The sequence below is a fragment of the Camellia sinensis genome, chromosome 11 (genome assembly GCF_055761805.1).
Source record: "Camellia sinensis isolate YWXY chromosome 11, ASM5576180v1, whole genome shotgun sequence".
NCBI lineage: Eukaryota > Viridiplantae > Streptophyta > Magnoliopsida > Ericales > Theaceae > Camellia > Camellia sinensis.
The window spans coordinates 49,377,786-49,401,919 of record NC_138971.1 but is presented as its reverse complement, the minus strand read 5'-3'; the positions used below and the strand labels follow the sequence as shown (position 1 = coordinate 49,401,919).

The 24,134-nt window shown below is 35.9% G+C and overlaps 2 protein-coding genes and 1 long non-coding RNA gene across 3 annotated transcripts; all 3 read right to left on the bottom strand.

The window, feature by feature from the left end:
* Positions 1–1,857: 1,857 nt before the first annotated feature.
* Positions 1,858–15,969, bottom strand: LOC145801936 (uncharacterized). Its single transcript, XR_014343870.1, has 4 exons — positions 15,741–15,969; positions 15,527–15,646; positions 3,345–3,554; positions 1,858–2,122 (listed from the first exon to the last, which is right to left on the bottom strand). It is a non-coding gene; the product is annotated as an uncharacterized LOC145801936 (long non-coding RNA).
* A 1,341-nt stretch (positions 15,970–17,310) lies between these two features.
* Positions 17,311–18,411, bottom strand: LOC114309504 (uncharacterized). Its single transcript, XM_028255234.2, has 3 exons — positions 18,372–18,411; positions 18,010–18,241; positions 17,311–17,913 (listed from the first exon to the last, which is right to left on the bottom strand). Exons 2-3 carry the CDS (start codon positions 18,116–18,118, stop codon positions 17,438–17,440), a joined length of 585 nt encoding a protein of 194 aa, XP_028111035.1. The 5' UTR covers positions 18,119–18,241; positions 18,372–18,411; the 3' UTR covers positions 17,311–17,437.
* A 1,343-nt stretch (positions 18,412–19,754) lies between these two features.
* LOC145802316 (uncharacterized) lies at positions 19,755–22,275 on the bottom strand. The gene is made up of 2 exons (XM_082895009.1): positions 22,183–22,275; positions 19,755–20,387 (listed from the first exon to the last, which is right to left on the bottom strand). Exons 1-2 carry the CDS (start codon positions 22,273–22,275, stop codon positions 19,755–19,757), a joined length of 726 nt encoding a protein of 241 aa, XP_082751135.1.
* Positions 22,276–24,134: the final 1,859 nt, after the last annotated feature.

The following is a 24,134-nucleotide window of genomic DNA, read 5'->3' as shown; positions in this document are numbered from 1 at the left end:
AATTATAAAATTTAGATAGCTATCATTTAATGAAAAAATTAGACCCTCCTTATCTATATTGCAAACTTAACGATTATAAAAACTATCTAATTGAATTTAATAATACGTTTTGCTAGAAAATTTTGTTTTTAGCAATAAGCAAATTTCAATAATACCATTGTGATTATATATTTTAACTCAAATTCTCAATGCAAAAATAGTTGCATTTTTGTTTGTCAAAAATAAATTTAAATGACCAAAAATTGTGGTGTCCATGATTAGTAGTTGTGGAGGTAATATGATGGAAATTATTGCAATTTATTAAGAAAACATGAAAATAGTGATGATACAATTACTTTTTTATACTCATACAAATGCAAACAAAGACCATGTCACCAAATATTTACTATTGTAGTCTTTTTTTTTTTTTTTTTAATCCACCTGCAATTTGCAACAGAAAATAAGCACTTTATTACCCTGATCAACAACACCATCCAATTAAATTTCTATATACCGCATTTTTTCAAAGAGCGCACGTTGGATGAAAAAAAGAAGAGAGATCTCATGGCTATACTTTTGCATCAATTTTAATCTAATAGTTGAAATCAACCAATTTCCATGGTTTGGTGGTCAGTTTACTGTGAAAAAAATTAAATAAATGAAAAACAAACAAATTGTATAATGCTTGGTAAATAAATAAATTTAAACATAGATTTTCAAAATTTATAAGTAAATGAAATAATGAAAAGTAAACACATAAATGCTATGTAAAATTCAAGCACAACAAAAATATAAGATTTTAAACAAACACCAAAGTGCAAGTCCCAAAACACAGAAACATATAAATAAATAAATAAATCAGATGATGTACAATAGCTAATGCTCAACCATAGAAAAAATAAATAAATAACAAATTAAGCACACCACTCAATGCTCTGCAATACAAAGAAAATGCCAAATAAATTAAACACACCAGTCAATGCTCTGTAATACAAAAAAAAAAATGTAAAGCAACAAATTAAGCACGCCAACCAGTGCTCAATACAAAGAAAATGATAAATAATAAAACACATCAACCAATATTCTATAAAAAAAAAAAAAAAAAAAAAGACAAATAACAAATTATAAGCATACCAATCAATGCTCCACAATAGAAAAAAAAATGACAAACAAATAAAGCATGCCAGCTGTGCTTTGCGCCCCCCCCCCCCCCCAAAAAAAAAAAGGAGGACAAATTGTGTAATGAACAATTATTTAAATAGATTAATACGTACACAATCCAATCCCATATGAAAATAAATTATCAACTTAATATAAAAGCAACACCCTTCCAGACAAAAATATATAGAAGCAAAAATTCAAATTCAACGAAATAAAAATATGATTAATTTTCTTCAACCTAATTCAATAGCATATTAGGAAGAAAAAAGAAAGAAAGAAAAATAAACTACAACATATAAGACTTTTGGCGACCAATTATTTTAATCCCTAAAATCATTATTTTGGTCTCTAAATAGCTTTTGTGACAATTACATTCGTCACTAAAAATGTCACTAAAAGTGCACCAAAAAAGTCTTTAGCAATGAATTTTTGAAAGTGTCGTTGAAAATAACAATTAGCGACCAATTTTATATTGTCACAAAATGTTTGATTTTACAAGACTAAACATTTGATCGCTAATACTTCGCCACAAAATGTCCCAATGTGGTCCCAAAAAACAAAATGATGACATTTTCAACAACAATTATATTTGGTCGCTAAAAGATAAATGGCTTTCTCTACCACACATTTTCGTCGCTAAAAGTCAAAAGTTAGGAATTTTGTAATCATTTAATCTCATAGCTAAAAATGCACAAAATTAAATGTCATCCAATCATATTTAAAAAAATTGACATCCACGCATCAAAGGCACTCTATTCCCAAGCCATAATGAATATACAGAAAGTAAAATTTTACAAAAATTAAAATTGAAAGCTTCTAAATTCATATCAAAGTAGTAACAGTTCAAATGAATAATAAAAAAAAATTCTTCAAAGGGAATCTCCAAAAAAGTATTTTCTCAACATCAATATTAGGCTTTATATCAGACAGCCTTGGCACAAGAGGCTTCAAGTTGCTCTTAGGTGTGACACCTTTGGACATCCTTGCAACCCAAAATTCAAAAAGAAGTCAAATAATAAGAATCAACACAACATAACCTCAATTAAGTAATCAATAGTCATTCATAATCAAATAAGTTACAAATAATGGAAAAGCACATTATCTCAGTGTACTTGGAGTAGTAGTGAGCTATAATAAGAATCAACACAACAAGAAAGTGAGTCACCTAGAACCATATTAATGCTTTTTGAAACTTGGTTTCAACAACTAGACTATGTGCAATTACTAGGACTTTCAGCTATTCTTTAGTTACTATTAGAACAAGTTATCTCTAATTTATGGGATCAATTGTTTTTGGCATAATAAATTAACAATCATACATGGACCTCCACCAAGGGAGATTTGTATATCTGTCTGTCTCTCTTGATTACAAGGGGAGAGACAATAAATATTGGAGGGTGGCGAGGTTGATTCTTGGTATGTTGTTTCATAACAAATTCAAAACTAACCAAAGGAAAACAAACCCCACGAATTCAAAACTATACAACATTTAGCTGAAACATTAGTAGATTATTCCAGCTAAATGACCAAATTTAGGCTGAGGCATCATGCTTAGATTCCTGTTAGAAGCCAGGGAAGCAGAGGTACGAGCCTGTAGAACATATCATGTTCAAGCAAGGACACATTTCATCATCCAGTATTATTTGTTAATATTGTCTCTGCAACCTTATGCGTCTCTGCAAAGTTGAACAGACTTTCCATGAAAGGGATTTCTAAATTATATTAAAGACCTCCTCGAAGATTAATGAACTAGTAATTTTCATTTTCAAAGAAGCAAAACAAGGAAAACATAGTCAACCCTTGGACTTGCAATGCTTAGCAATTGCTAATAAGGAAATAAAAAATATAACATCTTATATGTCAATTATTACCTCACATACCATGAGTTAGTGATACGTAAATACCTATCTATGCAGAAGTTTACAATAAGAGATTAGTTCAATGACAGTGATACAAATTATACAATTGTGAATAAGCCATATGAAGAAGCCAAATCCATATTAGACAGATATTAAAGTTCAACACACATCTGAAACTCCTTGGAGATGCATCTGACAATCCAAGCACGTTATAGCTCACTAATACTCCAAGCACGTTATCATAATCAAATGTTCTAAATAACAAGCACACTAAATTTATAAATATCACAGATCTATCTAGAGCAAAAAGTGCTTACTATGATGGTAAATAAAGTGGCAACTCACCCAAATATGATGTGCGCCTCAACTAATTCTTGATCGCTATCTTCTGTCTTCAAGTGCAGAATATCCTCCACCAATATTCCCGAAGTTGAAGTTTCAGATGAGATATATGACACTGCGTAAGGGCAATGGCTGAAGGTTCCAAGGCATCTATTATGGTGTGCACACAGACTATTGTTGCGAGTGACTTTTTTGCTATGCTAAGTTAAAATCCTACCATGATAGCATGATTCAGTTGAAAATAATTGTATGGGTAGCAAAATAAATTCAAGAATAAAATAATGAGAGATGAATTCTATGTGGGATTTGCTGACTCAAGCACCTAATATTAATGTTCATGTTCATGTCCATATCCATTTGTCTATTAGAAATTAATGTCATACAGTGATCCAATTTCAGATATGTTTTAATCCATTAGTATGATCATTCTCCAATTAATGTTTCCTCTTCCAACCTTTGGTGCATTTTGGACAGGGGGTTGTGTGTGTGCAGATTCCCACTACTTCGGGGGTTGGAAGGCTGAATGGTGAAATTTCATCAATCTTTGGTAACATGTCTGTGAATTCCGATTGCGACAAAACAGAGACTCTATCAAACATTTTATTAGATGGAATACATGGAGTCAATCTGCAAGAAGCAATTCCAACCTTAACCCAATAGCTTTTCTTCCTATCAACCATTGAACCACATGCAACAATTAACCATTTCAAAGTGGAGCTTACACACGTCTTTGACCATTCTAGGGACGCAGCAAATCTAAGGGATATTCAAAATCACATTCTTGCTAAGGATGCATGAATTAATTACTTGCATCCTTCCTCGTCTTCCTTTACCATTCTCTTTTAATTGCTTTCTCTCTCATGGGTGGAATCCATAGAAAAGAAATCGCATTCTTTACTTTATTGTGGTTTCATAGAGGAAGAAAGGGGGCAAAAGATCTCCCTTAACTAGATTCTGTTATCCATGTTGAATACATATGTGAAAAGAGAAGGAAAGCGGGGACTAGGGAAAATAAAGTAAGGGGATGACTGGTTTCTAATGCATGTGGTTCTCACGATCTTGATGTTGGAACAATCTTCTGTGTAAAATAAATAATTTGAAACCAAATCAAATAAATAAAAATAAATCACTTACAGAATTTATTTTACCGAAATGTAAAAGCACAAAAAGATCAAGTCGATTGTGGAACACTCTTTCCTTAAGACAGATTCGCCTTGCTACGGTGCTTACGGATAAAAGGCGTCTATCTCCCAAGATACAATAATCTTCACAAATTGTAGTAGCACTCTAAACAATTTGTACAGCGAACCAAACCTGTGTTCTATACTCTCTTAAATATTTCTCCTAAAAATAATATGAAGAATAAATAATGCAAAATGAGAACAAAAGGGAAGGGAACAGATTTTCTGGAGGTTTTTTGATTGTTTAAAACCTGCTAGAAAGTCCTCTATTTATAGGCAAAATGGTGACTAAACAATCTGTCCGAACAGATCTCATTTTCAAATGAACAGGTGCAACAGATATAATTCAAACCTGAACAGATCTGCAGCAGTTTCAGATTTGAATCTGTATGGGAAAAACTGTCTGGAACTGGTGGGCAGTTTCTGGCAGTTAAAACCTCTTAAAAAACAGTTTATCTGTTGGGAATTTTGGACTGGAAGAGGCACAATTATGGACAGAAAATTTGAATTCAAATTTGGTGCAAAATTTGAATTCAAATTTGGTGCAAAATTTGAATTAATTTCCCGCAATAATTTTTGGAATAAATTCAAACAAATTTTGTTCAAAAAATTAATGTTCGGACCGACCCGACCCGACCCACACCCACGCCAGGCCTAGCTCGGCAGGTCTGCGGCGGCGGCTTGCACGCGCGTGTGGTGATTTGAGCCAAGGTTCAATTTGTCCATAACTCCTCCCTTCTACAAACTTGAGGTGCCCCTTGGGGCCCATCTGTAATAACCCAACCCTTCTGCATCTTTAATTATACGTGTGATTATATGCTTGATGAGAAATTTTATGTGAAATTGTGTTTAATTGTGTTAGTTATATGCTTATGATATTATATCTGTCAGTTATTAGAAAAACCTGTTAAAATTAAGACATTTGGATTAGAATTTGGAAGCCTTAGAAGCGCGATAACCCAAAATTGACGTTACAGTTATGATCAACATGATTTTTAGGTCATAATATGAAGTTTTGTAAAAATTTGATTCGTAACAAATTAAATTGAGCTCATTGGGCTAACCTTAGTTAACCTCAACTTGTAGACTCAAAAATAAGCCATAGTTAGAGATATATATATATATATATATATGAGTCCATGAATTAGAGACAACTAAGGCAAAAACTATCTCCTGGAGATAGAGAGAGAGAGAAGGAGAAAAAGAAAGAAAAGGAAAGGGAAAATTAACCAAGATCTTGAAAAAGTTTGAAGAGATTCAAAATTAAAGTTCAAGATGAGTATAAATCAACTCCAATACCCTAAATCCTTCCTCAATTGATGAGATTAAAGCCCTAAAATGGAGGTTTGCACTTATGAGAGTTAGGGTTTGACATCATAAGTTTGTTTGAATGAACATTGGCATAGGAAATATGGACCCGAGGTTGTTCTGTTGTGCTATTATAATGGGCCTAAGGCCGTTCTGTATTTCATTGGGCCCAAGGCCGTTTAGCTATAATAATGGGACTAAGGCCGTTTTGTATTCCGTTAGGCCTAAGGCCGTTTTGCTATTATAATGGGCTCAAAGCCGTTCTGTATTACCTTGGGCCTAAGGCCATTCTGTCTTATGTGGGCCCGAGGCCGTTCAGAAAAGGAAAGAAGAATAAAACCAACTTGTGATTTATAAATGTGCACTGTTAAATTATGCTCATACTCTTAATTTGTTTGTATTACTATCATTCACTGAGGCTTGCTCACTTCATTTTTATGGATGTTTTGTAGGTAATCAGCCTGCGGGACAACCTTACGTCAGGCTAGGAGCCTTTTGCTGGACCCGTTTTGCTGAGTCGCCCGAAGTGACTCTTTTGTTTTACTTTTGGGAAATCCATTGATAGCTTGTTTTGTCGGTACTTAGGGAAGTAGATATATGTATATATCGTCAATACTTAACTCCTAGGTTGTTGCCCTTTTTTACAAATTCAGTAAATGCGAATGGTGTATGGAGTGTTATGTACATATGTATCGTATTGCATTAAGATCCTGGCATTTAGGCACAGCTAAATGAATGTTTTGTTTTTGCTATTATTTTGCTTCCGTTCAGGCTCCAATATTGAATAAAACTTAAGATAACAAAGTTGAGGCCTAAGGTCAGGCCGATCATGTCCAAACTTTTAGGGGCAGGTTTGGGTTGTGACAGTTGGTATCAGAGCACGAGTTGTTACCTCACACACAGGTTCGTTGAGCTTTAGGGTGTCTAGAAAAGACTTAAGTTACATGCATGTGACTTTTGATGGATACAAAATAATATATAGCAGCTAGATTGTACATGCAATAATCACTGACATGTATCTTGGTAATGACTATGGTCTCCATGCCTACTTGTGAACTTTTGTATGTATTATAACTAACCGTTATGTAGATCATGGTGAGGACAAGAACAGATGATCCGGAAGATTCTACCTCCATACGGTTGGATAGAATGGAAAGGATGATTATGGAGATGGCAGAAACCTTGAGGCAACAACAGCAACAGCAACAACCACCACCACCAGTACCTATGCCACCACCAGAGGTACAGGATTACCAAGCTGAGGATCGAACAATTACGCTCAGGAAGGAATTCAAAAAGATGAAGTCGTCCTCGTTCAAAGGGGGAATTGAACTAATGAAAGCAAAAGCGTGGGTGTTGGGTATAGAAAAGTTATTTGAGGTTTTTCCTTGTACTGAAGCCCAGAAAGTACAACTTGCTGCCTTCACTCTTGAAGACGAAGCACGGAAGTGGTGGATGCTCACAAGAACGGCACATCAAGGGTTAACATGGGCTAGGTTTTTGGAGCTGTTCTATGAGAAGTATTTTCCCTAATGTATGTGAGACAAGAAAGTGACCGAGTTTGAGACCTTAAGACAAGGGAATAGGACTGTCACTGAGTATGAGGCTCAATTTGCTAAATTGGCCCGTTTCGCACCACATATGGTGGATACGAACTATAAGAAGGCAAGAAAGTTTGAAGGTGGACTACGGACCGCTATTCTCAACCGGATCAATGTGCTGAAATTACCTACGTATGTTGATGTGTTGGAAAGGGCAGTAATCGCTGAGGGTAATATTGTCGCTCAAAGTCGGGTCTCAGAGTGGAAAGGGAAGAGACAGAATACCCAAGTCACCAGGGGTTCAGTGGCACCACCAAGTAAGAAATTGTATTCGGGAACCTCTAGTACATCCGCCTCTACTCGTGACTCCGCATCAATTTGTCCGGATTGTGGAAAGAGACACCGTGGGATTTGTTATCGGGTAATAGGGGCATGCTTCAAGTATGGCAAGACAGGTCATTTAGCTAGAGAATGCCCACAAAAAGATCAGCAGAATAGGAATAGGGTTACCACAAGTTCAGCCAGTTCGACTCCAACTCCAACCCCAACCACAAAGGCAGCTACGAAACCCGCCAATGCTAAAGATATCGCTAAACAGGGAAGAGTATTTGCACTAATTCTGGGGGACGTGCATAATACCGAGGCTGTGGTATCAGGTACATTCTCTATTAATGGTTATTCCGCACATGTTGTTTGATTCGGGCTCTACCCACTCCTTTGTATCAAAAGCATTTGCTAGTCATTTAAATAGACCTATAGAACCGCTACCTTATGTTTTGTGAGTATCCTCACCGTCAGGGGAGTCTATGGTATGTGCATCTATTTATTGTGCATGTGAACTCCTAATTGGGGATGTTCGGGTAGACGCCAATTTGTTACCTCATGACATGGCTTATTTTGACATAATTTGGGGAATGGATTGGCTAAGCGAATGTCATGCAACTATTGATTGTATGTTGAAACAAGTAACCTTCCAACCCCCAGGACAGCCTGAGTTTACTTTCAAGGGGCAGAGAGTGATTTCCCCACCTTATTTGATTTCCGCAGTAAAGGCGTGTAAATTGTTACAAAAAGGTTGTCAAGGGTTTTTATGTAGTATTTTGGGTGGACAACCAGTGGATGGAGGCATTAATGCAATTCCAATTGCTCGTGATTTTCCGGATGTTTTTCCAGAAGAGTTACCGGGGGAGTTAATTGATTGCGAGCTTGAGTTTACAATTGATATAGTGCCAGGAACTCTGTCCATTTCCAAAACCCCTTATAGAATGTCATCCGCTGAAATGAAAGAGTTGAGGGTCCAATTGCAAGACCTCCCCGATAAAGGATTCATTTACCCGAGCACTTCTCCTTGGGGCGCACCAGTCTTTTTTGTAAAGAAGAAAGATGGGACCCTCTAGTTATGTGTAGATTATAGAGAGCTCAACAAAGTAACCATAAAGCATAAGTATCCTTTGCCTAGGATCAATGATTTGTTCGATCAATTACAGGGTGCACAAGTCTTCTCTAAAATAGATTTGTGATTTGGGTATCACCAACTAAAAGTTGAAGCTAAGGATATCGAGAAAACTACTTTCCAAACCCGTTACGGACATTATGAATTTCTAGTTATGCCGTTTGGGGTTACCAATGCGCCAGCTGCCTTCATAGATCTAATGAACCGAGTTTTTAAGCCCTACCTGGATGACTTTGTGGTCGTGTTCATTGACAACATCCTCGTTTACTCAACAAGTATGGAAGCCCATGCAAACCACCTACGGTTAATTCTTCAGACTCTTCGGGATAAGAAATTGTATGCAAAATTAAAGAAATGTGAGTTTTGGCTACACGAAGTAGGGTTTTTGGGACATGTAGTAACGAAGGAGGGTGTTATTGTTGATCCGCACAAGATCAAAGCTATTGTGAATTGGCCGACTCCTACTAATGTGTCAGAAGTGCGTAGTTTCTTGGGTTTAGCCGGATATTACCGAAGATTCGTTAAAGACTTTTCCAAAATCGTGGTGCCGCTTACTCAATTAACCCAGAAAGGTGTTTTGTTTGAATGGTCAGAACAACGAGAATCTGCCTTTTAGGAGTTAAAGACGAGGTTAACTATAGCACCTGTTCTTGCCTTACTGTCGAGTACCGAGGGATTTGAGATTTATAGTGACGCTTCTTACAAAGGTTTGGGTTGTGTACTTATACAAAATGGGAGGGTTATTGCGTATGCCTCTCACCAACTTAAACCCCATGAAAAGAATTATCCCACACACGACCTTGAGCTAGCTGAAGTGGTCTTTGCTTTGAAAATATGGCGTCATTATTTGTATGGAACTACGTGTGAAGTTTATACCGATCATAAGAGTCTTAAGTACTTCTTTACCCAAAAGAAGTTGAATATGCGGCAGAGACGGTGGTTAGAGCTCATTAAAGACCTACAAATCCATTACCACCCCGGTAAAGCTAACACGGTTGCAGATGCCCTTAGTCGAACGGGTACGGGAAATTTAGCAAGTTTGCTCATGAGGCAGAAGGAGCTACTACGTGACTTCGAAAGAATGAATGTGGGAATTGTGTTACATGGCCAAAATGTGATAGTAGCAGCGATATCAGCCCAACCGACATTTATGGAAGAAATCAAGCAACGGCAACCGGAAGATAAATTCCTACAGAAAATTTGTGATGAAATGGAAACAAAGCCAAAGCCCGAGTTCACAATTGAGAATTCCGTATTAAAATTTCAAGGTAGATTGTGTGTCCCAAATGTGTCAGAAATCAAGAGAACAGTTATGGAGGAAGCACATAACTCCAAATTTACGATGCATCCCGGTAACACGAAAATGTACCAAGATCTGAAACAGAATTTTTGGTGACATGGTATGAAGAGGGAAATTGCAGAATTTGTCTCAAAATGTTTGCAGTGTAAGCAAGTAAAAGTGGAGCACCAAAGGCCGGCAGGTTTACTTCAACCCCTCCCAATTCCAAAATGGAAATAAGAACATTTAACTATGGATTTTACTGTGGGTTCACCGCAAACACCTCGGGGTATGAATTCCATATGGGTTATTGTTGATAGACTAACTAAGTTAGCTCATTTTCTACCTGTAAAGACTCAATACAACGCAAATAAGTTGGCTACCATATATGTGGATGAAATTGTGCGACTACATGGTGTTCCAGTTTCAATCGTATCCGATAGAGATCCAAAGTTTGTATCAAGATTTTGGCGAAGTCTGCAGGATGCTTTGGGAACATAATTGAAATTCAGTATGGCCTTCCACCCTCAAACAGATGGACAATCCGAGAGAACCATACAAACGTTGAAGATATGCTTCGGATGTGTGTTTTAGACTTCAAAGGAAGTTGGGAAACTTATTTACCGTTGGCGGAGTGCGCGTACAACAACAGTTACCACTCAAGCATAAGAATGGCACCTTACGAAGCTTTATATGGAAGAAAATGTCGCTCTCCCGTGTGCTGGACCGAAGTCGGTGATAAATCGTTGTTCGGACCCGAGATTGTTCAATTGACAACAGAGAAAATTAAAACTATTCAAGAAAGGTTAAAGACCGCGCAGAGTAGACAAAAGAGTTATACAGACCACCAGCGAAGGGATTTAGAGTTCGAAGTGGGTAATCATGTTTTTGTAAAAGTCACACCAATAAAGGAACACTCCAGATTTGGCAAAAAGGGTAAATTAGCACCCCGATATGTTGGACCGTTTCAAATCCTAGAAAGAGTAGGTCTAGTAGCCTATCGTGTTGCTCTTCCGCCAAATATGGAGCAAGTGCATAACGTGTTTCATGTATCAATGTTACGAAGTTATCTTCAAGATCCGTCCCATATTATAGACTATCAACAAATTGCCCTGGATGATAATTTGATTTATGAAGAGAAACCAATTCAGATTTTAGACCGACAGATGAAGCAACTACGAAGTAAAGTAATCCCTATTGTAAAAGTGGAATGGCAGGAACACTATGGGAAAGAAGCTACTTGGGAGAGAGGAGGAAATGAGGCAACAGTACCCAGAATTATTTTCCAACTAAGGTACAACAAGTTTGAAGGACCAAACTTATTTAAGGGGGGGAGAGTGTAATAACCCGACCCTTCTACAACTTTAATTATATGTGTGATTATATGCTTGATGAGAAATTTTATGTGAAATTGTGTTTAATTGGGTTAGTTATATGCTTATGATATTATATCTGTTAGTTATTCGAAAAACCTGTTAAAATTGAGACATTTAGATTAGAAATTAGAAGTCTTAGAGGCGCGATAATCCGAAATTGACTTTACAGTTATGATCAACATGATTTTTAGGTCATAATATGAAATTTTGTAAAAATTTGATTTGATTCGTAACAAATTAAATTGAGCTAATTGGGCTAACCTTAGTTAACCTCAACTTGTAGACTCAAAAATAAGCCTTAGTTAGATATATATATATATATATGAGTCCATGAATTAGAGACAACTAAAACAAAAACTATCTCCTGGAGATAGAGAGAGAAGGAGAAAAAGAAAGAAAGGGAAAGGGAAAATCAACTAAGATCTTGAAGAAGTTTGAAGAGATTCAAAATTAAAGTTCAAGCGAGTATAAATCAACTCCAATATCCTAAATCCTTCCTCAATTGACGAGATTAAAGCCCTAAAATGGAAGTTTGCACTTATGAGAGTCAGGGTTTGACATCATAAGTTTGTTTGATTGAACATTGGCATAGGAAATATGGACCCGAGGTTGTTCTGTTGTGCTATTATAATGGGCCTAAGGCCATTCTATATTTCATTGGGCCTAAGGCCGTTTTGTATTCCGTTGGACCTAAGGCCGTTTTGCTATTATAATGGCTCAAAGTCGTTCTGTCTTATGTAGGCCCGAGGCCGTTCAGAAAAGGAAATAAGAATAAAACCAACTTGTGATTTATAAATGTGCACTGCTAAATTATGTTCGTACTTTTAATTTGTTTGTATTACTATCATTCACTGAGTCGTGTTCACTCCATTTTTATGGATGTTTTGTAGGTAATCAGCCCACGGGACAACCTTAGGTCAACGTAGGAGCCTTTTGCTGGACCCGTTTTGCTGAGTCACCCGAAGTGACTCTTTTGTTTTACTTTTGGGAAATCCATTGATAGCCTGTTTTGTCAGTACTTAGGGAAGTAGATATATGTATATATTGCCAATACTTAACTCTTGGGTTGTTACCCTTTTTTACAAATTCAGTGAATGTGAATGGTGTATGGAATGTTATGTACTTATGTATGGTAATGCATTAAGATCCTAGTATTTAGGCACAACTCAATGAATGTTTTGTTCTACTATAATTTTGCTTCCGTTCAGGCTACAACATTGAATAAAACTTAAGATAACAAAGTTGAGGCCTAAGGTCAGGCCGGTCATGTCCAAACTTTTATGGGCAGGTTTGGGTCGTGACACCAACCCAAGTGTTGCCATCTAGAACTAATATACGCACATAAGTTCTCTTAAGTTTCCAATATGGGATAACCATTTCAAGGAAACCCACTTTTTACTTCTTGAATTGTCCATTCCACGAACCCGAAATCGACATCAACTTCCTATTCACTCATAAATGGTTCTGACGAACCGTTTTCAATGTGTGACTTGCCATGCGGTAAGGAACACGTCACCTCTTTGGACCCAACTCAAAAGACATGCGGACCCACTCAAATTTGGGCTCAAAGTTGGCCTAAAATAAACCTATAAAAACCAAATTTCCAACACTTGATGGCTTAAATCAAGAGTGAGACTGAAGTACCTTTTTATAGCTAATTAAAACACACTGTGATGACAAGTGCATTCTTAAAGACAATTAATGTGACAATTAACCATTAAAAGGCTTAAAAGATTCTTTGTTTATCATCAATGCTTCTCCAATAGATTTTTTTCTTAAATAAAAGAATCCCTATGCATATTTTGATGGTCATTGCTCTCATTCCTTTCATAGTTTTTAGTAGAATTTCTCTCTTACTTTTGTTGGATTGACTGGTTATTACTCTCACTGTTTTATAAATATGCACAAAAACAACTTATCACAGACATAAAAATGCACAAAGAATAGATTATATATACTTCCCAACAAGATGCTGAAAACTCATATTGTTTGGTTTGGTTTGATTTTGAGAAATAAATTTTGGAGAAAATTTTGTTTGGTTTAGTAATTTTGGAAAAAAAATTTCAAAATCGCTCTCCCCTACACATCAATCAATCACTTTTTCTCACTCATCTTTCCTTCTCAATCACTTTTTCTCTCACACACATCTATTCAACTACAACAAAATATCAAATCATCCCAAACTCATACTCCAAAACTATTTCCAAAATATACAACCAAACAAAGCAAAAAAATTTCTAAACTCTCTCCCTAAATTTTTTTTTGAAAATTTGTCTCTCAAAACCAAGCCAAACACACCCTATATATATTTCCGGTTTATATGATTAATATGAACATCGATTTTACATGCAGCCATACGATGAATAGTCTAATTGACAAATTTCAACCTGTACCTGATAGGAACAAGCCAGATTTTACAATGTGACAATTAACCATTAAAAGACTTAAAAGATTCTTTGTTTATCATCAATGCTTCTCCAATGGATTTTTTTCTTAAATAAAAGAATCCCTATGCATATTTTGATGGTCATTGCTCTCATTCCTTTCATAGTTTTTAGTAGAATTTCTCTCTTACTTTTGTTGGATTGACTTGTTATTACTCTCACTATTTTATAAATATGCACAAAAACAACTTATCACAGACATAAAAATGCACAAAGAATAGATTATATATACTTCCCAACAAGATGCTGAAAACTCATATTGTTTGGTTTGGTTTGATTTTGAGAAATAAATTTTGGAGAAAATTTTGTTTGGTTTAATAATTTTGGAAAAAAAATTTCAAAATCACTCTCTCCCCTACACATCAATCAATCACTTTTTCTCACTCATCTTTCCTTCTCAATCACTTTTTCTCTCACACACATCTACTCAACTACAACAAAATATCAAATCATCCCAAACTCTCATACTCCAAAACTATTTCCAAAATATACAACCAAACAAACCAAAAAAATTTCTAAACTCTCTCCCCAAATTTTTTTTTGAAAATTTGTCTCTCAAAACCAAGCCAAACACACCCTATATATATTTCCGGTTTATATGATTAATATGAACATCGATTTTACATGCAGCCATACGATGAATAGTCTAATTGACAAATTTCAACCTGTACCTGATAGGAACAAGCCAGATTTTATAGTAGTCCCAAAACACAATCTATGTCTGAGTTTTTCACCTTGCTTCTCTTTTAGACATAAAATAAAATCTGACCTCGCATTGGCTCCATGGTGCTCACACACCTTACTTCTAAGGCCATATATGAGCTGAGCCGAAACAAAAACTTGGCTTGACAACTTAGCGAACTTCAAAATGTATTTAAGCTTACTTGTTTACATAACAATTTGATTTCAAACAACTGACCCTGAGTTGAGCTTAAACAACATAGTTTTTTTATTTTTAAAATTGATTTCATTTTTAAGCACAACATAGCTTCATGTGCTTACAATAGTTTATTTTATTTTATTTATTTATTTATTTATTTTTAATTACTATATTATTATCATTTGATTTTGGCTGATATATGTATTAAACATAAATTATGGAAGCTCATAGTTGGAACTATAAAAAGGCCCAAGTACTTTGGACTTATGTTGTTTGTCATTTCCCTTCAAATATATTGCGAAACAATTTAGGCAAAAGATGATGCATAGTCAGGTGTAACACCAACAATTAAAGCAGCTATGTGATTCATATCTATGGAACACACATTATTTTCATAGTATCATCGTTGGGCATATTGTCAAACACATAGTGAGCACAATATAAAATTGTAGTAGTTCAATCGAACACCAACAAAATAGAAATCCATATATAGAAAACTTCATATATAGAAACTCAAACAACAATCACAAAACACAAAAAGATATAAAAAAATTACAGAAATTAAGATCAGAAACTTCATATATAAAACTCTGATACAGAGTTTGAAGTAATACAAAGTTTAGAAATCAGAGTTTACTTGGTCCCTATACATTTAGAAATCAGAGTTTCAGAGTTTTAAACTTCGTATATATCAATAATTTTAACAGTTTACAGAGTACTGACCTAGGGTTTTCGATACCAGTTGAGAGAGAACTCGGAAGAGAAGTGAATCGACAACCGAGACTTCACTGATTATATAACATGAATTGATGATGAAATCTTCCATTGATTGAAGATTGTGATCTAGAAAATGATGAAGAGAAAGAAAAAGAGACCATCAGATCAATATTGTAAATAATATGTCTGTATAGGCGGAGAGAGAGAGAGAGAGACGCACCAAAATTTGATGAAGATTGAGCTCCCAATCTGCCATGGATTCTTTCAATCTGCCATGGATTCTTTCAATCTGCCTTGAAGCTCCCGACTTTAGGGTTGAAGATTGAGCAAAGCCGTTGAAGAGAGAATGAGCAAAGCCTGTGGATTGTGTGAGGGCCCGACTTCTTAACGGTTAAAATGATAAAAATATTTGGTCTCAAAATATTTGTTTTAATTGGTAATGAATATTTGGTCCCTAAAATGAATATTTGGTCCCTAAATATGTTAACGACAGGGAAAATTAGGCCTCATTTTGGAACCCTTCTTTTTAATTAAAAAGTTATTAAGGGCTCGTTTGAGAACAGGCTAATTTAATAATTTTTTACTTATTTGACTAAAATATGAGCTAAAAAAAATTAAGTTGTTTGGGATGAACTTTTTAATTTTTTACGAAAAAATGTGTAAAGAAATAATATAAAAAAATGGAAGTTTGAAACTTGACATTTTTGCCCTTGCACGGAAATCGAATCCTGGGAAATAGAGACAGATGCAGCTACTGTCCGTTGTAGCTGCCCGTTGGAACTTTTAACCAATATTTAATTTATTTATTTTTTTTTATATGACAATGTACTGTACACTTTTTGACTCATGTGTAACCAATGTCAAAGTATCACACGTGGCCACATATGTAATTGGAAAATCAGATTCCTGGGTTTCTATTGTGATGTATTGTTTAATTAAATTTTTTTTTTTGTGTTCTTTTTTTTTTGGGTTTTTGTTTTTTTTTTAATTTCAGGATTTTGATACCAACAGATATGCAACATGTAGGCCTTGTTTGGTTCAAAATTGGAAAAGAAATGTAGGGGACATAATTTACAAATATTATTTGGTTTACTGGTTTTGCAAAAAAAAATTCAAAATCATTTTCTATGTCCTACACATAAATCAATCATTTTTTTTCTCCGCTTTCCTTCTGAATCACTTTTGTCTCTCACACACATCCACTCAAGTACAGACTAATATACAATCTTTTTAAATTCTCACACTGGGAAACTATTTCCAAAATATAAAACCAAGCAAACCAAAAAAATTTGTAAATGTTTTCCCCAATTTTTTTTTCCTTTTTTTATAAATTTATCCCCCAAAACCAAACCACACACACCCATACTTTCAAAAATTCTCAATTTTGTAAACTTGGTAAATTTTCAATTTTTTTTAAAAAAAAATTGACATAGGTGTGCGGTCCACATACATGGTAATTTCTTTGATGTCCACAACATTTTCGAAAACAAATTTTGTAATGAATAACATTGACACTTTTGTTGGTAATGTTTGTGGTGTTATAGATGAAACTTGGAAAAGAAAATTTTAATTATTGTCAATTTGCAATATTGAAAGTAGTTTATTTGAAGATTTTTCAAATACATTAATTTTTTTATTTTATTTCTGAAATACTGATTTTTATTTTAGTTGGTTGAAGACAATTTTGTGCCATGTTTTTTACGTGATGTAATTGGGCACAATTATAGACTTTACAGTTAATGCATGTAATATGTGTGACGAAATTCGTACATCTTTAAATTCGTACATCTTCAAATATCTAAACAGTTTTGTACGTCATGCATACAAAAGTACAAAACAAGACATTAGTGATGGTTTTCACAAAACACATACTATGGAAAACATTTAAAAGCAGTCATGGTAAACAACACTGTCCGACTACCTACCATTGTGCCGAATTTGGTATAACTCAGCCCTTATCCGATGACGCACCTCCGCCATTTCAACGTCCTCGTCCGTAGCCACGACGGCTTTGTCTAGGGCAGCCAAATCTGCGCGATCGGGAATATCGGCATACGTGTACTCCGCCGCATTTCTGACAGCAGCAATGGTCGCATCATCCTCGCAGTTTTTACGTATGAAATTGTGTAATGCCATAGATGCAGCCACCAACGGCACCTGGACTCTACGAAAGTCAAACTGAGGCATGTTGTGCAAGAATCTCCACCGCGATTTCCAAGCGCCAAATGTTCGCTCAATCACACTCCGCAATGAAGAGTGGGCACGGTTGAACAACTCATCACGATTCCTCAGCTTGTGACGTTGAAAGTGTGGTTGGTGATAGTGGCTGCCCTTATATGGTGCGAGAAATCCCTTCTTATTACTATATCTACTATCCACTAGATAATAGCGACCTGTGAATGTGTACATATTAATACATATTTGTTTCACGTGTGGGCAAACAAATTTAACAAGTTATGGCATTGAACAAATAAACTGTGCGTACGTACCATCCACTGCAGTTGGAAAATTATATTGCGGATCCTCGGTGACAATGTTTAAAATCCGGCTGTCATGCATGCTACCCTCCCAACCACATGACACAAAGATGAAACACATATTGAAATCACACACTGCCAAAATATTTTGAGTGTGGCAACCCTTTCGGCTAAAATACGGGGCTGCTTCCGACTCCTTTATGCACGCTGGCACGTGTGTCCCATCCAAGGCACCTAAGCAATCCTACACAATTCGAACAAGTAGGCAACGTATTAGTACCACGATGACATGCATTATAGCCGCGCAATTTTTTTAAGTCACATCTTCGTAGAATTTGCGAAAAAAAACTCGAATTGTTGCATTTTTTTTGCACCTTAAACGGCAAATACTGTGGTTGGGTCTGCAGGTGGGAATCCCTCATATGTTTGGAAATCTGTGGGCGGCCGACAGTGCGCGACGGTAAACTTTTTCATTGCTTTCAGAACATTTATGAAACTGGCGTGATATTGTTTCACCGGAGTGTTGGAATCTTTCTTGAAGCTCGCGGTTAGGCAAGTTTTTTAGAACATGAATGAAGATTGCAACACTCTCCTCAACGTGCAAGTCGTGCTCCCGCTCAGGTACATGCAACCTGAAGTCGTTCACTAGTGTGGCATATAAACGGGTAAAAACGACTTTGGGCATGCACAGTTCATAGCGAAATCTGCCATGGTGTCCATTATACATTTCCAAAATCCATGCCCTCCCCGTCAAGATGGATGTCCGACATGGAACTTTAAGCACGTGCGCCCTGTAGTAGTCGGAGGCAATTATGTATGCTTCAACATAATTATTATTCATTTCAGTCTGCCACTCAATTGCGAGCGCCGCGACATCATCACACGTTTCCTGCATCTGTGCATCGGTGTCATCGTCGCTTTCCATGCCTAAATCATATAACTTCAAATCAAATCAGAAGCATAAAATGACAGACTACTGCTCTGCCAAAATTAAACATGCAAAAATTAATTTTTGTTTGGTCAACTGTAAAGGCTGTCAATAACAGGAGTATTATGCATAAATAATCAATTTATTTCATTTGCATAAATTCCTCTGAGACCTTCTATTGTATTAAAGTAGTTCTGTTAGCAATGGTGAAATCGTGAAGACATATACTTGATGTATAAATAAGCAATTTTTTTTTCCTTTTTCTGACTAATAAGCAATACAGAAATTGCAATGAGATATACAAAAACACAATGTTAAATTAAAATATACAAAAATAATAACTTAAATTATTTTGTTTTTTTAGTACCTTACAACGGGTCTAACTTCCAGTTTTTAAGTTGAAGGCTTCAGTAAACTGGACATGTCTCTCTACAAGTAGCAACACTTTTGTTCAAATGGTCCAGTATAGCTGATTTACAACCACTGTTTACATAACTATGAAGCTGCAAATTGGAAGAGTGTAATCAGATTCATGGTTTATTGAAATTTAAAATTGTAAAATCCATAGCCAATACCTAACCAATGCACATCCATAATTAGAAAACCAGGCAAAGAAAAGGAATAGCATAACCATCTCCCTACCAATTCTCCTTACAAAGCATAGTTGAAAACATCATGTCATTAGCAAATACAAAACAAACATAAGCGCAAAGAAGTCCAACACAAAGCATTTTATTAAAATGCAGCCCTTTAGCAAATATAAGCAAAGTCCAACGCATAAGCGAAAAGAAGTCCAACACATAACGCATAAGAAGTCCAACAAGCATAGTTAGAAACGAAGTCCTTGATTGCGCAATATGCTTGCAAGAGTTGGAACTGCTGTCGTCCTCTTTTTGTCTTGTTGCTTCACTTGGAACCAGCCGATAATGCCTTCATCGGAAGGAATACTCATAACCATCTCCCTATTATTGGGCACCTCCATAAGGGAAATACCGAAATGGAGAAGTGGATTAGTTTGTTCAAGTCCTTGAATTTCATAAAGACGTCCGACAGCTTCGGCCATAGTGACACTTTGTCCACCGACAACATGGTTAACAGTGAGTTCCTTACTTTGTGTCTTCACTGTATTCAGCAAATCATCCATGCTTGTTGCCAATGCTTCTGCCCCGGTGATTCGCTTCTTCTGCACGGCTGTGACAGATGAGTGCCTCTTTTTGCTGCCACTACCGGATGCGGTAATGTTTGTAGATTTCATCAAGTTTGCAGTTTTAGAGGCACCCAATTCATTGTTGTCCGTAGAGAAGTCTGCACTATCAGACTCCTCTTTCACCTCCAGCAGGTTCCGCATCTCACCAGGCGTCCAAGCATTTTTTCCCGTTGCCGCAGCCCCCGTGAAAACACGACGCATTAATTCCTCATAATCCAACCTCTTTGTTCTAAACTTGCAACACTCTTTGTCAACCTGTAATACAATACAATTGGAGTACACCATTACCACAATGAATAACTTATGAATCTGGGAATCTGTGCATTATGAATGAACCAAAAAAATTTTAAACTACCAACATTCAACAAGTATTAATCAGGCATTATGAATAACAGATTTGTCTGGACAGTCCTACCCAATAACAGATCTGTCCAACTGCCTGGGCAATTCTATGATTACACATTGCTAACAGGTAATACAATTTTATTAAATCAAATCTGATACAATCTGTTATAATCTGTCCAGACAGGAATTATGTCCAAACAGGGATAATTTGTCCAGACATATTTTTGATATAATCTGTCCAGGAATATAATCTGTGCAGACATATTTTTGATATAATCTGTCCATGAATATAATCTGTGCAGACATATTTTTGATATAATCTGTCCAGACATATTTCTGATATAATCTGTCCAGGAACAATGTTCAATATAGCAATGTAAAAATAGTATTCATAATAGGGCATACGTAATGGAAGGTCTAATCCGCAGAAATGATCAAAATTGCATATACGCAATCCCACAAAGTGACAAATACGTAAAACCCAGTTGTTTCAACTCCTAAAAACTAACAAATTAATAAAACCCATAATTCAAAGTGCCAAAACCATCAATACTATTCTGAATTCTCAGATAACCCATTTACCAAATCCAGAAATGAGACAAACCAAGATGAGACAAGGCCTAAACCCCCCCACGCAGAACCAATAAAACCAACAAGGCGATGTAAGAGGGTTCTAGTGGACAAATAAGGGTTCATATAGTCTGGACAGGAAAATTTTACTTGACAGATTATTGTAACAGATTATTATTTTTTTTGGACAGATTATTATATGATAGCAAAGTGAAATTGTAATTCCCCCCCAAGCAGAACCAATAAAACCAACAAGGCGATGTAAGAGGGTTCTAGTGGATAGATAAAGGTTCATATAATCTGTCTAGGAAAATTTTACTGGACAGATTATTATAACAGATTATTATTATTTTTTTGACAGATTGTTATATGATAGCAAAGTGAAATTGTAATTCCCCCCCCCCCCAAGCAGAACCAATAAAACCAACAAGGCGATGTAAGAGGGTTCTAGTGGACAGATAAGGGTTCATATAATCTGTCCAGGAAAATTTTACTGGACAGATTATTGTAACAGATTATTATTTTTTTGGACAGATTATTATATGATAGCAAAGTGAAATTGTAATTCCCAGGATCTTACAGAATAGGCTTCTAAAAATAGAAGCATATCTTGTCATCATTCATTACACATTGTTGGAGGTCATTACATCAATGACAGAAAATGGGGAAAGCGGTGAAACAGAAAAACACATGATAATAGATCCAATTGTGAAAGAAAAATGAAGGTAGAAATCTGAGACGGTCTAGGCAACCACAAAGTAAAAAGTGAAATCAACTCTTGACAATTATACATTTCAACATTACTAAGATGCTAAGGAAAGTTTTCAAGAAGATCAAACAAAGGTTTTAAAAAAAACACATGACATGTCATGCCAAAACTAGTGTAACCACAAAGTGAGCATCATTATATTCCCTCAATCAACATTGAACTGTACATATATATGGTACGAGGTTCCCGAAATTATGCAGTTTAGCACTTCAGATGTAAATAGTCTTGTTTGGTATGCCTACTAGAGCCGTATAATCAAATGTATTTGAATTCAACATGTCTCTATGAATACTTGAATTGCAGCAGATTCAATTTCAACGACATTATGAAACACAAAATTATGTAAACATGAGTTCAAGTCGTTACCTTCTCCATTGTAGCCCACCATTCATTTGACGCATTGATCAAGCTAGTCTCTTGGTCGAACCCAATTCCAGTTGGGCCTTTGCGGCTATCCATTAGCTTCGACCATGCATGTCACTCCGCCTTTAGTTGATTGTACCTATTTTTCAATTATTTCATGCTATGTGTCAACCCAGTCACTGCCTCAAAAGTCTTAGCCAAAGACCGATACCCATTCGGATTTATTGACATGTGCAGCCTGTTACCTGCGTCTATTTCCTTGACAACAAGTTCCAAGTAGATACGTGTGTTCTCCCAGTCCCAATTGGCTCTGTGATAAGGTTTTGGGCCCTTCCCTTTCCCGGAAGGGGTACGAGAGCCGGATCGAGTTGAAGCCATGCGACTATAGAACATTATAATTTGCATTACTTATTAGTTTGTTGTGTGCATTACTTGTAGTTGTGTTAACCATATGTTATTATGTTTGTCCAACACATATGCAATAGTAAAATGACACGGATAAGTAATATATTACATAAGGAAAGCATAGTACGGTAACAAGCAACACGCAGATACATATATCACATACGGAAACCATAGTACAGTAACCATCTAAACACTGATACATGTATTACATACGGAACAACAAGATAGCGACGATGATGGACAAAAAACATGTGACAACTTTAAGTACACGCAGACTCTGTTCAATGTCAATCAAACGCGCCTCAAAACGACGAACATTGTCTCTGTCATTATTAGCAGCCGTTTGTCGGCCATACTCGTCACACCACCCAATCCAATTGACACATGGCTGAGGTTAAAAAAAGTTATGAAATTATTAGTGACGGTTTGACAAGGTAATAATCCCAAAGAAGGTGAAGGTGCTTGTACTCACCACTCAACGAGGGCATTGGTAGTACGCACATCCTGGATTTTTGGCGGACCGAGAAATCTTGACCACACAATGCCCGTACCCACAAGCACACATAGGGCCTGGTTGTGTTGATGTCGCAGTGGACATAAACGAGGCCATGTAGTCTGTGATGACGTGTTCGATGACATGACAAGCACAACAAATCAGGTAAACGGGTGTGACACTTACGGTATGGGATAAGTGTATTGTGTAAACAAAACACACCATTATATTTACAAAAGGGAACATATATTCTTCCATTTTGAATTGGATTGCTTCCCTAGTTATTTATGTGCAAGTGGTTGAATGCTAAGAAGCGCAGAGGCAGAGATGGGAATTTTGTAAAAAACTAAGATACCGACAAAACAAGACAGAAAAACAGCAAAAAAAATCTTTTTGTTTTTTTTTTAAATTTCCATTGCTATGTATATACATATCAATTTAGGCGACACTGATATAAAAGGCATTAATGTATATAGGTGTATTTTTACTTTCTCAGTTTCCTCTCTTTGTTTTTATATATTTTAGTTTGATCTTAATGCATCATGGTAAATCATATAAAAAATATCACAAATATGATTTGAGGCATGTTTAAACATGGGACACACGTATCTGTGAACTGTCTAGTTAAAAAAAACAAATAATTCATTCCATGTGACGTGTCCAACACAGAGATGTATCCCTAGCATGTTGGTGCCCCATAAATTTGACACAAACACATCTATTTTGAAGTGTCAGTACTTCATAAGTTGATTGAGTTTTCAAGTGTCTCAGACTTTTCCTTGCCTTTCATAATTTGAACATGATTTACACTTGTGCTTTGTTATGACAGATTTAAAACTGAGAAATTAAAATATTAATCATGATTCACCATACAACAAGCAAAGAGCTTGAAAATAAAAGTAAAAAAAAAAAAACAGAATCATGGTAAACCAATAATACCAAAATAGCACATGACACACATCAGAAGAAACCTCTTTGATAGCCATGCACACATACTGATGCAATTAACCACTCTCAAATGGGAGAAATGAAAAATCCTCAATCAATTACCATGCAG